Source organism: Dipodomys merriami, unplaced genomic scaffold, assembly GCF_024711535.1.
Source record: "Dipodomys merriami isolate MVZ:Mamm:240054 unplaced genomic scaffold, mDipMer1.0.p SCAF_1, whole genome shotgun sequence".
Taxonomy (NCBI): Eukaryota; Metazoa; Chordata; class Mammalia; order Rodentia; family Heteromyidae; genus Dipodomys; species Dipodomys merriami.
This window is the reverse complement of record NW_027202270.1, coordinates 1,303,115-1,319,696: the sequence shown is the minus strand read 5'-3', so window position 1 is coordinate 1,319,696 and position 16,582 is coordinate 1,303,115. Positions and strand designations below refer to the sequence as shown.

The 16,582-nt window shown below is 50.9% G+C and overlaps 1 protein-coding gene across 1 annotated transcript in view; it reads right to left on the bottom strand.

Annotated features, from left to right (window-relative positions):
- The window catches only part of Ndufa10 (NADH:ubiquinone oxidoreductase subunit A10), a 47,420-nt gene that overhangs the window by 26,633 nt on the left and 4,205 nt on the right, over positions 1-16,582 (bottom strand). The window contains exons 2-7 of the mRNA XM_070005821.1: positions 16,107-16,275; positions 15,291-15,506; positions 8,850-8,936; positions 6,984-7,105; positions 4,444-4,523; positions 941-995 (exon numbers count right to left, since the gene is read on the bottom strand). Coding sequence (XP_069861922.1) covers positions 941-995; positions 4,444-4,523; positions 6,984-7,105; positions 8,850-8,936; positions 15,291-15,506; positions 16,107-16,275 — 729 coding nt within the window. The remainder of the gene's footprint in view (positions 1-940; positions 996-4,443; positions 4,524-6,983; positions 7,106-8,849; positions 8,937-15,290; positions 15,507-16,106; positions 16,276-16,582) is intronic.

Here is a 16,582-nt window from a genome sequence, read left to right as displayed (position 1 = left end):
TCCCCCCAAATCAATCACCCAAGTAGTAATCAGCAAAGGAGCTAAACAGAGACTTCTCAGAACTAAAAATTGCTGATACACACATGTGGAGATGCTCAACATCCCTGGCCGCAAAGCACACGTAACTCAAAACAACACTGAGATTCTAATTCACCCCAGTATGACTCCAGCAGTGAAAATTCCCACTGTTGGTGGGAATGTAAACTAGTACAACCACTCTGGAAGGTGGTTTGAAGATTCCTTAAGAAACTAAACACAGAACTTTTCTATGACCCAGTGATACTACTCCTGGGCATCAACCCAGAACACTACAAGCCAGAATACTGTAAAGAAACTTGCACATCCATGTTTACTGCTGCACTATTTACAATGGCCAAGTTATGGAAATAACCCAGATGCCCCACAATGGATGAGTGTGTCAAGAAAATGTATGTAACATATATGCAACAGAATTTCACTCAGCCATTGGAAAGAATATTATGTCATTTGCAGAGAAATACAGCAGTTGTTTTCTCTCATATGTGAAAGCTGGACCTACAATACAAGCATACATGATAACATATAGGGTTTATGTATATATGTACACACAAACTGACAGAAGGAGGGTACGCTTAGGGGAGGGGTCCAAAGGTGCAACTCCTCTGAATAAGTAATGCAGTGATTTAAAAAACAAATACCAGGAAGCAGCAATGCATTTGGGGGGGACACACGAAAGGAAGGAGGGAAGAGTGAACAGTCATTACATTCATTGTACACTATGTAAAAACTGAACTACATAACTTGAGGGTGGGGATGGGAGTGGGAAAATGGGGGAGGGCGACTGAAGGGGCGACAGCGACCAAGATGCACTGCACTCATGACCTGACACGTGGAACCGTAACCTCTTTGCACAACTACTTAATAACAACAAGAATGCCCACTTTCCCAACCATTTTCTTACCTTCTGTGAGTTTTCAACTTCCCTTGCGCTGTACTGTAAAACCTCACATTTCTCACTGTAGGAAAAAGCAAGACCAAGTTCAGTGTCAACATCAGGAATCCAAATGAATGAACAGTCGCTCAAGTCACCTGCTCCAAGCCTAACGCAATAGGCCATGAGTGGGACAGAGCGCTGAGGCCAGAGGTAAAGGTAACATGGTGGCAGTGTGCTCACTACTGGCACAGACAAGAGCAGGCCTGCTTCCCGGGCTGCCTCTCCAGCGTGCCACTGAGCCAAGCGCAGGGGCAAAGGTAACACGGTGGCAGTGTGCTCATTGTTGGCACAGACAAGAGTAGGTCTGTTTCCTGGCCTGCCTCTCCCGTCTACACCACCCCTTGCTGCAGGGGGGCAATCCTGGCCACCCCCAGGTCAGGGGTCACTGATGCCACACCTGCACTCTCCACCATAGCGCAGGGCAGAGCAGCCTGGCTTTCCTGGACTCCAGAGAGCAGCAGGCATGGCAGGTGGGATAGCCACTGATAAGAGCCACCCCCCTGCCCCCAGTAACCATGCAACAGGGTAGCACCCACTCAGTTCCCTTAGCCCTCGGTCTTTTGTCCGGGCGCTGGTAAATCCCCACAAGGTCTCGGCTCAGAAGAAGGGGAGAGCCGTTCACTGTCCTTTTCCCCCTGGGTTGACACAGACCATTCCGAGACCTGGCTGTCCAGCCAGGAGGTGACTGAAACCCAGTAGGCTGAGAAGCTTGGACCTCACCACATGGAGGAGCCGCCTCAGCTGTCACCCAGCCACAGAGGCCCTGGGCAGACAAGCCATCAGGAGGCCAGACCAGGAGCACCTCACACTGCAGGAACATCAGAGCCTGTACTACCGAAGATTACCCCTGCTGGAAAATGCCTTCTGATTCTAAAACACAAATGACTTAGAAATGTTACATTATAACCTATTTGTAATAAGTTTTGTTTTCCTGAATTTTAAGTTTCATAGTGAACTTCTAGGAGAAAAGTTGAAACTCCAGAGAATGGTCAGGGCGTATAAGTCACTTAAAACACAGATCATGAAATACTTTTGGCACGAGTTCTTCTAAATATGACAAGTGACCCGTAATTTATATGACTGTTCTAAATACAAACAGCTTGTGCGGTCAGACAGAATATACTTCACAAGGACAGAGAACCTGCTTGTCCAAATGCTCAAGACTTAATAAATCTACACTAACAGGAGGGGTCATAATGGCTGATGTGCATCTAGAAAAGTCAATCAATTCAATACATGTGTTGGCACTCATATGTGCAGCCACAGACTGCTTACTTCTTAGAAGCAAAGCCCAACCACAATTCCTGAGAAAAAGCACGTCGATGAGCTGAGCACACGCACCCTGCTCTCCACAAGGGCTGCGGGTGACACAGCCCCTGACACAAGTAGACAGAAGAATGATCTTCGACTTCACAGTGACACTTTATGTGATTCCAACAAACACTGGAGAAAATGCTTTATGTTGACCTTGTTCATACAATGCACTGGAAGAGCTTGGCTTAAGTCGCCGTTAGCTGGAGGTAGTCAGTGTGGGAAGAAATATAAAAGCAAAATGAACCAGACCCAGGCATCAGTGGTCATGGCTCCTCACTCAGAGTGGACCTCACCCATTCCAGAGCCATAAACAGAGGGTCTAGTGTGTACTTTTGCCTTATGGGTGATTGAAGCTGGGGGCAAAATAAACAGAACAAATGTCAGCTAAGGTTTATACGCTATAATTCAATAGTCTAAAATCCCTGGGCAAGGGTGACCTGAGCTCTTCTGTCCTAGAAATCTCAGGCTCGTTTTCTCTGAGGAATCAGGGAGGCCTCCTTCTCCCAGGTAAGTGTGGCTCTCTACCTCATGAGTGAATTATAGCACTGGACAACCGGAAAATTAGTAATGACCTCAAAGGCCCCTGAGAAAAGCCTTTAGGTCACAGGCAGCACCCCTGCAGTGCCCTCTCACATTGCCCCACCACTCTTAACAGGGTGCAGTGCCGAGCGGTGTGTCTGGGTCCTGGAGTTGCAACGCCACCTAGAGGCTGACAGCGTTGATGCACACTGCCTGCAGCCCAGCAGTGGAGCTGGGCATGGGTACCAGGGGGGTGCCGCAGCAGATCATCCAGGCTGCACAGGCCGCTTTGTAAAATCCTCCTTCAAAGACCACTCAATCCTGCACCTTTGAGCAGAGGCCTCCGAAAACAGCCCAGCCACCAGTGAGGCCTGCGACAGCTAAGCAGTCAGTGATGAGAAAATCAAGTTGATCAGTGGGCTCTGCCACATCGTCCCCAGGAAGCGCACGTGGCAAGGAGGGAGCTGTTTTAACCTCCCTGAGCCTCAGAAGCGTATCTGGACTCTGGAGTGGACTACATTTGAGATCGCAGGACAAAATACGTGCAGCTGGAGTGTGCAGAGCCCAGTAAAGGGAGGTACTCAACCCTGCTGCTAGCTATACCTGACCATCACCGGAAGCCCTGACAGGCAGGCTCCTGAAAGCGACTGCAAGGAAGAGCAATCTCACTGTCTGTGTGCAGGTGAAACCCTGGATCCCTGAAGTCAGGGCTAAGCAGTCTGGGATGACTGGTGAGGAAATTCCTTCCCAGCTGTCTGCAGCCAGAAGACCTTCGGAGGGATGTCTGGAACTGGAATTCAAAAGTTAACTACCTCTGCTTATGCTGTGCATTTATGTAGCTCTCTATATTCCCTTGGGCCTAGACTATAGAAATAGCTTCTTCTCCTGCACATCTGGTCTTAAAAACAGAGCAGAACAGGGTGAAAGGCGCTTACAGGCCACTGTCTTCCCTACAGAAGACAAACTTACCAGAAGCAGTAACATCAGTTGCAATGTTTATGATGAAGAAGTAAAAATAAATAAAAATGTAAATTAGAGCATTTCTTCATAGTTACTATACTTGGCTTTGTTTTTATTCACAAAACCGTATGACTCCGGGATTTCCTATAAGGGCATGAACTTGGACTAAGGCAGCAGTAATGACTTCCCTACACAACACTCCCAGACCTTCAGAGCAAGCAGCTGAAGCCTGGATGAAAACACTCTTCCCTTACACTCCCTACCAGACAAGAAGTGGACAGGGAGGAAGACAAAGGAGCTGTGTCTTCTCCTCTAACCCACCAAGCACTCATGGAAACTAACTCTCATCTACTTCTCCATAGGCACCCTGAGGATCTCAAGAAATCCTACGTTATTTACTCAAAATTACCTGAGTCCGAGAGTGCTGAAACATTTCATGGACTGGAGGTTGGTGTACTTCTAGCACTAATGTCTAGGACATAATGAAACAGGAAAAAATACTGGAAAAAATAAGCAAACCAAAACCTCACAAAAATCAAACTGAAATGTCTCCTACCATCCTTGTTCACAAACACTGACTGAAACACCGGGGCAACACCCGGCACTGGAGAAGCCAGAGACAAGAATGTAATGGGAAGCAGCTTCAGTCCTACCAAGCAGCAGGGGGTGGGGCTCACCTCATCTTAGGGAGGAAGGTATTCTTATAGGCATTCTCGATGTCCTGGAGATAGGCTGTGGTGACCTTCACTTCATGTGGCTAAACAAAAGCAGAAAAATCAAAGTAGGTAACATTCAGCCATCATTTTAACTTATTTTGGGTTGGTTGTAGGGCTTGAACTCATGGTCTGGCATTGTCCCTAAGCCTCTTTTTACTCAAGATTAGTGCTCTACCACTTGAGCCACAGAATCACTTCCAGTTTTTGAGTGGTTAATTGGAGATAAGAGTCTCACGGGGACTTTTGTGCGCTGGCTGCTTCAAACCGAGATCTCAGCCTCCTGAGTAGCCAGGATTACAGGTGTGAGTCACTGGTGCCTGGCTGACCAGACATCATTATTTTTATCTGTACATATGTAAAATGCAAAGACAGCCCATGGCACTGCTTTCCATCACCAAGCCATGCACTGCAGGCACTGTGGGGTGCCAGGAAGGGCCTCCGTGCAGGGAAGACCTAGCCTGGCCCAGTGAGCTCACAGACTCCAGATGCACAGGTACAACAGTCCTGCTGCCTATCTTGTACGGCACCTAAGAGACAAGTGCAGACAGATGACAGACCAGGGGCCTCTCCCAACTGCTCTCAGCCACCGCCTGTCAGAGGCTCTACCTCTTCCCTGTCCCTGTCAAACCCCTCCACTCTCTCTTTTACATCCCTTGTTGTCTGATGTATGCTAAGTCAAATTCCATTCTGAGTAGCAGGTTTTTGTATTTAAAACTTTTTAGAGTTTAGCAAAGCAAAGGCTGCGCTGCTTTCTCTCTTCACCCTGCTCCATTTCTATGGCCTTTACCTCATTACTTCCTTGCTTACCACAGGTCTGTCTGCTCCACAGAACATAAGCTCCTGCACAGAGTAAATGTGGCTTGGCACAGGAGGGAAGAGAGGACAGGCCTACAGTTTACAAAATGGCAGAAACAGTCTAAACAAGGTAGTTGCTGGGTTTGGTAAATTTGCTAAAAATCACTTAGTTATATACTTCAAGTAAGTGAATTTACTGGAGTATGAATTATGCCTGATGAAAAGAAAAGAGAGGTGAGGAGATGGGGGAGGGAGGGGACAAGAGTATTTCCTGCATGCAGTGAAGGAGGCCCAGGGAACACCTGCCAGGGGTGCTGCATTACCATGCTGACCACAAAAGGGACCAATTTCCTCAGCAAGGCCTGGGCCCGGGGCAAGCGCCTGCGCTCCATGAGCTCCTGATGGCCAGTGTGCAGCGCCAGCTTGGTAAATGTGGGGTGAGGAAGTGCTATAGGAGATGGCAGGGTCTAAACCTCTATCACTAGGTTTGGTCCAAGTGAAGTAAGATCACATGTAGACTGACCATGAGAACACCCCACAAACACTCAACTGTCACAAAATCTAACCCGCAAATACCAGACAAAATATTCAGTTACCAGTTAGCTTTGCCACGTGTCACATATTCCCTAAGGCTGCGTAGGGAGCTGCATATCTCATGCATGCTTGCAACTGAGCTGCACAGGACAGCAAAGGACAACAGCAGCCCCCATATCCACTCTACAGAAGCCTGCCATTTGGAAGGAGCTTTGTGAACCTCTCCAAGAAAGGAGCTCTGGGGAGGGAACCCCAGGGCCTCACATGAGACACCGGCCTCTCCACCACACCCGTGTTTCCTCCTGGACTAAGCACTGCAGCAGACACAGACCTGCCCGCCTCTGCACACTCCACCCTGCCTAAGCAGGGTGCTTGCTACCCAGCAGCCTCAGTCAGAAGACAGCAACTGGCTGTGCATGCTACTGCTCTAGGCCGGTATGTAGGAAGAGGGAAAGGCCACTTCAGGTCCTGCCAGGGCAAGAACATGGGAACAGTAGGACATGAGACCCCTGCAGCTCCCCTGGGAAGAGCAGGTGTCAGCACAGAGCCACTCAAATGACAGATGGCACAGGGAAAGCAGCTCTTCATCTTCACCAAGTGGCCCCAGACTCAGCTGCGGGTGTCACCCACTCAGGCTGGCTGGGCACGCCTCTCCCCTCCACATACAGACTCAGCCGGGACCTGCTGCATGTGTCACCTGACCTGGCAAGAATAGTAAGGAATTAGAGCTCTGCTAGGTGCTGATCACATAACAAAGGTGTACCACAAGAAGCCTAGAGCCTGGCACTGATGACAGGTGCCTATACTCCTTACTACTTGGAGGTCAGGGGGAGTGTGGTTCCAGGACAAGCCAGGCAAAACATGTGTGAGACTCCATCTCAAACAACAGCTAGATAAGTGCCTCGACACCTGGCACCCCAGCTACTGGAAACTGAGATTGGGAGGATCGTGGGTCCAGGCTAGTCCAGGCAAAAAGCTCATGAGATCCTCATGTAAAGCACGGTAGCTCATTTTTGCCATCTCAGCTACAACAGGAAGAATAATTAGGAGGATATGACCAGCCCAGCCTGGGCAAACAGTAAGACTCTATCTCAAAAATAACTAGAGCAATACAGACGGGAGGAATGGCTCATGCAGTAAAACCCCAGATCTGGACACAAAGGCTGACTTACATCCCCCTTTGCCTGGATTCGCCTCTGTATCTCTGGCACCGGCACGTCGATGTAGACCACCAGGTGTGGGGGGAGGTACTCACGGATGGTGAGGTTCTTCACCTCGTAATAGTGGTCCACACCTGGTGCGAGAGAGCATACACAGTTCTCAGAGCTGTATGACAGTTAGCACTGCCGCACAGCAAAAGGTGTGAGCATGTGGAAGGCCTTGGGGGGGGGGGTACATGTTTATGTGTAGCATGTAGGCCTTCCAGGGGCTATGGGGGGGGACACACCTGGGTGTGTTCATGGTATAGCATGGGACAGCCTTCCAGGAGCTATGGGGGAGGGGGGTTACACATTCTAGATGTAGCATAGACAGCCTTCCAGGGGCTGTGTGGGTTACACATCCTAGGTGTAGCCTTCCAGGAGCTATTGGGAGGGGGGTGTTACACATTCTAGGTGTAGCATGGGACAGCCTTCCAGGAGCTATATGGGGCGGAGAGGGGGGTGGGGGAGGGAGGTTACACATTCTAGGTGTAGCGTGGAACGGCCTTCCAGGAACTGTGGGAGGCACATGTTCTAAGTAAGGCATGGACAGCTTTCCAGGGGTTGGGGGAGGGGGGTAACACATGGGACACCTTCCAGGAGCCGTGTTATATGTGCATACTCTAGGTGTGAGCATGGGATGGCTTTCCAGGAGCCGTGTTTTGTGTGCACACTCTAGGTGTGAGCATGGGACGGCTTTCCAGGAGCCGTGTTATGTGTGCACACTCTAGGTGTGAGCATGGGACACCTTCCAGGAGCCGTGTTTTGTGTGCACACTCTAGGTGTGAGCATGGGACGGCTTTCCAGGAGCCGTGTTTTGTGTGCACACTCTAGGTGTGAGCATGGGACGGCTTTCCAGGAACCGTGTTTTGTGTGCACACTCTAGGTGTGAGCATGGGACACCTTCCAGGAGCCATGTTATGTGTGCACACTCTAGGTGTGAGCATGGGATGGCTTTCCAGGAGCCGTGTTTTGTGTGCACACTCTAGGTGTGAGCATGGGACACCTTCCAGGAGCCATGTTTTGTGTGCACACTCTAGGTGTGAGCATGGGACGGCTTTCCAGGAGCCGTGTTTTGTGTACACACTCTAGGTGTGAGCATGGGACACCTTCCAGGAGCCATGTTATGTGTGCACACTCTAGGTGTGAGCATGGGACGGCTTTCCAGGAGCTGTGTTATGTGTGCACACTCTAGGTGTGAACATAGGATGGTTTTCCAGGAGCCATGGAACCTTTTTCTGAGGGCTCCAGATGCACAGGTACAACAGGGTCAAAAAGAGGCTTTTCTATAAAGTCCCACTGCCTGTCTTCTGCGGCACTTAGAGACCAGTGCAGACAGAGATGACAGACTGGGGGCATCTCCCAACTGCCCTCAGCCACCTCCTATCAGCAAGGATGATATTGGCAAAACACAGGGCTGGCACAGGGGAAGAAGACATCTCAGTTCCATCCTGCTGGACAATCCAAAGTCCTGCAAGGCCAAAGGTGAGAGGCTGATTCTTAGGGATGGTTGCAGGAGCTGCGGGGTATCTGTGTTGTCCAGCATCTGGGCTTCCATCCACAGGGAAAGGTAAGGGAAGAGGGCAGATGGGAGGGAGTTCCGTCTTCCCTGTAGAAATGTGGTTAGCCATGGTGTTGTCTCTAGGTAACAACCCCTTCTACAACACTCAGAGAACAGTGCCCCCCATAGCCACTACAGAGGCTGGAGCACACGCCCTTCGGGAGCTCATGCATGCATCAGGGAGCTCGTGTGCATGTCAGGGAGCTTGCATGTACATCAGAAGCATGTCTGCACACGGAGCTGTGCATACAACATGGAGCTCGCATGTCAGAACTTACATTGCTTCCGGATGAAACCCTGCTTGTACATTGCCTCCAGGAAGACAAAGTCGCTGTAGATGGACCGCTCTAAGACTACACCTTGTCCTGTTGAAATCATGAAAACAAAAATTAAAACCCAGAGAGATAAAAGGCACTGCTAACTAGGAATTTCAATTTACAAACAGAAAAAGAGATCATTTACTCATTGATTACAGACCAAATACACTAGAAAACTATGCTATTTATAAGTGAGAAATCACTTTTGAAAATTATATTTTGGTTTTTGGTAACATTGTGTGTGAGTGTGTGTGTGTGCACATGTATACATGTGTGTTACTTACTTAGTCAGTACCAGAGATCCAAGGCATAGCGCATGTTAGGTTGGGGCTCCGCCACTTGAGCCACGTCCCCAGGCCTTTTGTCTGTACTTTTGTTTTTGAGATAAGTTTTTGCTGCTAACTTTGCTCAGGTTGGCCTCAAACTCCGTGTCCTCCTTCTTCTGTATCTCAAAAGGACAGAACTACAGTCATGTGCCACCACACTTCTGTTTTTAAACAAGAGATTTTTGCCCTCACTTCCATTCAGTGCTGTTTTGCCTAACAGCATGAGTCAGATTCCGGGTCTGGGACTCCCCGCATACCTCATGTCCCCTTCCTCACACACCATCTGTGCGTCCCACCCATGACTCCAAATAGCCCCGCGTCCCCACCTCCCTTCCCGCTTGCTCTCCCACCCCCAGGGAACAGAGGGTCACTTTCCTATTGAGTTGAGCACAGAATCAGTGTGCCCAATCCTCCCAATGGCTTCCTCTCTTCTTCAGAGAAAAAAACCAGCCCATTATGGCTTTCCAGGCCCACCTGGCTCTTTCTCCAACCTCATCTCCATCTACTTCCAGCCTTGCTCTTCCCAACACATCACAAGTACAAGTCACCACCATCAGCCCTGCCAGGCCTCGGCAGGGGCCTCCGCACCTTCCAGCCCTGCTACAGCCCATTACAACTAACACTTCTCAGACTTGTTTTCTGTCCCTATGAAAATATAAACCTCCTTCCTGCAGGCCCTCAATAAGCCTGGAACATGAAGGGTACTTGTTAAGTAACTAGTCAATAGATTTGTGCAGCATAAAAGTAAATAAGTTAGTGTGCATTTAACAAGTAAAAAATGTGTGTGTGTGTGTGTGTGTGTGTGTGTGTGTGTGTGTGTGTGTGTGTGTGTGTGTGTGTGTGTGTGTGTGTGTGTGTGTGCAAGCCAGTATGTGGCTTGAACACAGGGCAGGAGACTCTCCTTTAGCTTTTCTTGTTCAAGGCTGGTTCTCTACCACTTGAGCCCCAGCTCCAGTTCTGGCTTTTTTGGTTGTCACTTGAAGATAAGAGTTTCCTGTCCAGGCTGGCTTTGAACCACAATCCTCAGATCTCAGCCTTCTGAGTAGCAAGAATTACAGGTGTGAACCACTGGTACCCAGCTGTTTTTCATTTTAAGAAATAGGTTGTCAGAAAATAAATACTGGAGTACGTTTCAAAAAGACATTATAGTGATCCATGAGCTATTATGTCCATGCTACTAAATGGGCTTTGAAGTTGGGGCCTGGTGCAAAAATCCAAAGCAGACTGTTGCACAAGTCTTGCTGTGGCCTTGCCTTTTCAACAATGATTAGTGACTTTCTTCATGAGAGTGATACTGACCTTGGTTAGTGATGCTCTGAGTGAGGCTCTATAGTTCCCCCCATGGCCACTAGAGGGGCTGGTGCACACATCCTTCAGGAGCACATGCACACATCAGAGAGCTCACGTGTACGTCAGGAGCACATGCACACATCAGGGAGCTCACGCGTACGTCAGGAGCACATGCACACATCAGGGAGCTCACGCGTACGTCAGGAGCACATGCACACATCAGGGAGCTCACATGTACGTCAGGAGCACACACACACATCAGGGAGCTCACGCGTACGTCAGGAGCACACACACACATCAGGGAGCTCACGCGTACGTCAGGAGCACACACACACATCAGGGAGCTCACGCGTACGTCAGGAGCACGTGCATATATCAGGGAGCTCACGCGTACGTCAGGAGCACATGCACACATCAGAGAGCTCACGTGTACGTCAGGAGCACATGCACACATCAGGGAGCTCATGCGTACGTCAGGAGCACACGCACACATCAGGGAGCTCACGCGTACGTCAGGAGCACACGCACACATCAGGGAGCTCACGCGTACATCAGGAGCACACGCACACATCAGGGAGCTCACGCGTACGTCAGGAGCACACGCACACATCAGGGAGCTCACGCGTACGTCAGGAGCACACGCACACATCAGAGAGCTCACGCGTACGTCAGGAGCACATGCACACATCAGAGAGCTCACGCGTACGTCAGGAGCACACGCACACATCAGGGAGCTCACGCGTACGTCAGGAGCACATGCACACATCAGGGAACTCACGCGTACGTCAGGAGCACATGCACACATCAGGGAGCTCATGCGTACGTCAGGAGCACACGCACACATCAGGGAGCTCATGCGTACGTCAGGAGCACACGCACACATCAGGGAGCTCACGGGTACGTCAGGAGCACACGCACACATCAGGGAGCTCACGTGTACGTCAGGAGCACATGCACACATCAGGGAGCTCCTGCGTACGTCAGGAGCACATGCACACATCAGGGAGCTCACGCATACGTCAGGAGCACACGCACACATCAGGGAGCTCACGTGTACGTCAGGAGCACATGCACACATCAGAGAGCTCACGCGTACGTCGGGAGCACACGCACACATCAGGGAGCTCACGGGTACGTCAGGAGCACACGCACACATCAGGGAGCTCACGCGTAGGTCAGGAGCACGTGCACACATCAGGGAGCTCACGCATACGTCAGGAGCACATGCACACATCAGGGAGCTCACGCGTACGTCAGGAGCACACGCACACATCAGGGAGCTCACGTGTACGTCAGGAGCACATGCACACATCAGGGAGCTCACGCGTACGTCAGGAGCACATGCATACATCAGGGAGCTCACATGTACGTCAGGAGCACATGCACACATCAGAGAGCTCACGTGTACGTCAGGAGCACATGCACACATCAGGGAGCTCACGCGTACGTCAGGAGCACATGCACACATCAGGGAGCTCACGCGTACGTCGGGAGCACACGCACACATCAGGGAGCTCCTGCGTACGTCGGGAGCACACGCACACATCAGGGAGCTCACGTGTACGTCAGGAGCACATGCACACATCAGGGAGCTCACATGTACGTCAGGAGCACACACACACATCAGGGAGCTCACGCGTACGTCAGGAGCACACGCACACATCAGGGAGCTCACGCGTACGTCAGGAGCACATGCACACATCAGAGAGCTCACATGTACGTCAGGAGCACACGCACACATCAGGGAGCTCACATGTACGTCAGGAGCACACGCACACATCAGGGAGCTCACGCGTACGTCAGGAGAACATGCACACATCAGGGAGCTCCTGCGTACGTCAGGAGCACACGCACACATCAGGGAGCTCACGTGTACGTCAGGAGCACACGCACACATCAGGGAGCTCACGCGTACGTCAGGAGCACATGCACACATCAGGGAGCTCCTGCGTACGTCAGGAGCACATGCACACATCAGAGAGCTCACGCGTACGTCGGGAGCACATGCACACATCAGGGAGCTCACGCGTACGTCAGGAGAACATGCACACATCAGGGAGCTCACGCGTACGTCGGGAGCACATGCACACATCAGGGAGCTCACGTGTACGTCAGGAGCACACGCACACGTCAGGGAGCTCACGTGTACGTCAGGAGCACATGCACACATCAGGGAGCTCACGTGTACGTCAGGAGCACATGCACACATCAGGGAGCTCATGCGTACGTCAGGAGCACATGCACACATCAGGGAGCTCATGCGTACGTCAGGAGCACACGCACACATCAGGGAGCTCACGCGTACGTCAGGAGCACATGCACACATCAGGGAGCTCACGCGTACGTCAGGAGCACATGCACACATCAGGGAGCTCACGGGTACGTCGGGAGCACATGCACACATCAGGGAGCACAGGCACACATCAGGGAGCTCACGCGTACGTCAGGAGCACACGCACACATCAGGGAGCTCACGCGTACGTCAGGAGCACATGCACACATCAGGGAGCTCACGGGTACGTCGGGAGCACATGCACACATCAGGGAGCTCATGCGTACGTCAGGAGCACACGCACACCATCAGAGAGCTCATGCGTACGTCAGGAGCACGAGCACATATCAGGGAGCTCACGCGTACGTCAGGGAGCTCATACTCAGAGCATTACTAATCAAGATGAGCATCACTCTCATGAAGAAAGTCACCAGTAAATGTTGGAAAGGCAAGGTAACAGTGTGATTGGTACAACAGTCTGATACAGGCGCATGGTCCCACACTGCGTGGACATGTACTCATATGTGGGAAGAGAATGGCGTAGGAGGCTGTGAGTCCCAATCACGTGATTGACAGTCTGCTCCTTCGTTATCCAGGGGTCTTGTTCTCAGCTCCAACTCCTCAAAATCACTATGACTGCTGGGCTGTCAGCCATGCAGCAACCACTGCCTCACAGACACAAAGACACACAGCACCTCTCTCCAGTACACCCATATCACGGCTCCAATCACCACCAAACCACCAGCACATACACACCACGGCTCCTACCGCCACTGACCACCAGCACATACATACATACCATGGCTCCTACCGCCACTGACCACCAGCACATACATACATACCATGGCTCCTACCACCACCAACCACCAGCACATACATACGTACCACGGCTCCTACCACCACCAACCACCAGCATATACATACACACCACGGCTCCTACCGCCACCAACCACCAGCACATACATACACACCACGGCTCCTACTGCCACCAACCACCAGCACATACATACATACCACGGCTCCTACCGCCACCAACCACCAGCACATACATACACACCACGGCTCCTACTGCCACCAACCACCAGCACATACACACCACGGCTCCTACCGCCACTGACCACCAGCACATACACACCACGGCTCCTACCGCCACCAACCACCAGCACATACATACACACCACGGCTCCTACTGCCACCAACCACCAGCACATACATACACACCACTGCTCCTACCGCCACCAACCACTAGCACATACATACACACCACTGCTCCTACCGCCACCAACCACTAGCACATACATACACACCACTGCTCCTACCGCCACCAACCACCAGCACATACATACATACCATGGCTCCTACCACCACTGACCACCAGCACATACATACGTACCATGGCTCCTACCGCCACCAACCACCAGCACATACATACACACCACTGCTCCTACCGCCACCAACCACTAGCACATACATACCACGGCTCCTACCGCCACCGACCACCAGCACATACACAACAGCTCCCACCTATGACTCAACCAACACAGCACAGTGGCTCTCGCCCAGAACCAGCAGCACATCTGTTTTCAGTTCTCAGGATGTTTGGGAATCAGATCCTAAATTTACACTTGCTTCTGCTTCCCAGAACTGTAAAACAGTCCCTGGGTGGGACCTTATCTACACGTGCCCTTTCAGCTCCCCTCTCTTCACCTCCTAACTGATTCCTAATACCTGGCTCCCAGGCTATCCAAATACACAGCCCCTGACCACCTCTTCCTCACCAAGATGTGTCTAGGGACACATGTTCCCTTACTGTAAGGGTCTCGAGAGCCCTGAGTATTTTGCCTCCCTCTGCCAATCTTTTCAAGGCCTAGCTTCTATCCTGACCATCAAGACTTCCAGAAGCAGCCTGCTCTGTTGCCATCTCAGCTCTGTAAGGCACACACTCTCCATCTTCATGAGATACTGCTTCCTCCCAGTCACTTACAAGTTCTCTTTTCTCTGTCCTTTTACAAATTTCACTTCTGTGCTTCCAGCAGTGGCATAAAAATTACATGCAGTGCCGGGCGCTGGTGGCTCACGCCTGTCATCCTAGCTACTCAGGAGGCTGAGATCTGAGGATCGCGGTTCAAAGCCAGCCCGGGCAGGAGAGACCATGAGACTCCTATCTCCAATAAACCACCAGAAAACCGGAAGTGGCGCTGTAGCTCAAGTGGTAGAGCGCTCGCCTTAAGCTAAAGAGCTGAGGGACAGCACCCAGGCCCAGAGTTCAGGCCCCACGACCGACAAAAAAAAAAAAAAAAAAAATTACATACAGTCCATAAAGCTCACTCCAGTGCACACACAAAAGTAAAACAATTCCTCTTTAACATTATTCTGAAGCAATGATAGAATGGACCTCAGGAATTTATAATCTTACCAGAACAAAATTTACCTCCAGGAAAACTGAAAGAATAACCCTAATTACTGGCTCCTTGGGAGTGGCTGGTGTGCCCACCCCTGGCCAAGGACACTGACCTGTGCTCAGCAGGTGCTCCAAGGCGTCTGCGTACTGCAGGAGCCGGTTGGCATACAGCCACGACTGCAGGCGGTAGCTGTTGCCATCAGTGCTTCTTGGGTCATCATAAAATTTCTCCAGGCTACAGCTGCCAGCCATCTCCAGGTCCAGGGGCCGCCCGTCCCCTGTGGTACTGTCTGAATAATGTATCCCTGCTTCAGGGAAGTGCTTCATGCCTGAAAAGAGAAATACTAGGATGAAGCAGGAGCCATCCTCTGCTCCCACTATTGAGCAGCACAGACTAACCAAAACACAAAACCCATCCGGATGCCACTGCTAGGGCTGAGAAAGCCACCCTCCCACCAGCGCCCCGCCCACACGTCATGGCATGGAAAGGGAGCACGCGAGGCACCTAAAGCAACACAGTGGAAGCATGTGAGCACTGCAGGTCACACTGCACTCCAGTGTGGTTTCTCCCAGGACCTCTTCTGGAACCCCGCTGTGTAAGCGCACAGCTGCTATCAAATGCCAAAGAAAGGCCTGGTGGACAAGCCTCAGCACAAAAGTCAGAAGCAGTTCTAAGTTGTAGCTCTGTCCGTGTGGAGGCTGCCACAGTCCACATCATGGTGCTCACAGAAGGGGTCTGCTTTCAATGCCTACCAAACTGACCATTAGCATAGATTTAATATCAAAAACAGCTTTTAAGCACTTAAAAAATGTGAAATGCCTATTTTAGACCCAGTTCTACCTAGTCACTACAAAAAAGCAGTGACTAGGCGGGATAAGCGAGCATGTACGTGAGGGACAGATGACGTCTGCGAGCCTCGGATCCATACCTAGAATATCCGCAATGTCCTTCGCGAGCTTGCCTTTCCCCGAGCATATGTTGCCATCAACAGTGATCACTCTGCTGTACTCTGTCAGTCTTTTGCTTGTCCTATCACCAAGTAAGTAGGACAAATGTCCATACTGCAGCTTGCACTGTACGCTGGTATGAATCTGTGCCTGAAAAACACACCACACAACACAGCATGACCATTCCAGTTACTGTAGACATTAGCAACTACAGGTAAAAATTATCAAGAGACCTCTTCTATGATTAAAAAAAATAAAAAACCTTAAAAAATAAAAACCTATCTTTTTGGGGCACAAGGCTCTACCACTTGAGCCACAGCTATACTTCTGCCTTTTTTGGGGTGGCTAATTAGAGATAAGAGTCTCACAGTCTTTTTCTGCCCTGCCTAGCTTTGAACCTCAGTCTTCAACCTCTGGAATACCTAGGATTACAGGCGTGAGCCACTGAGGCCTGGCT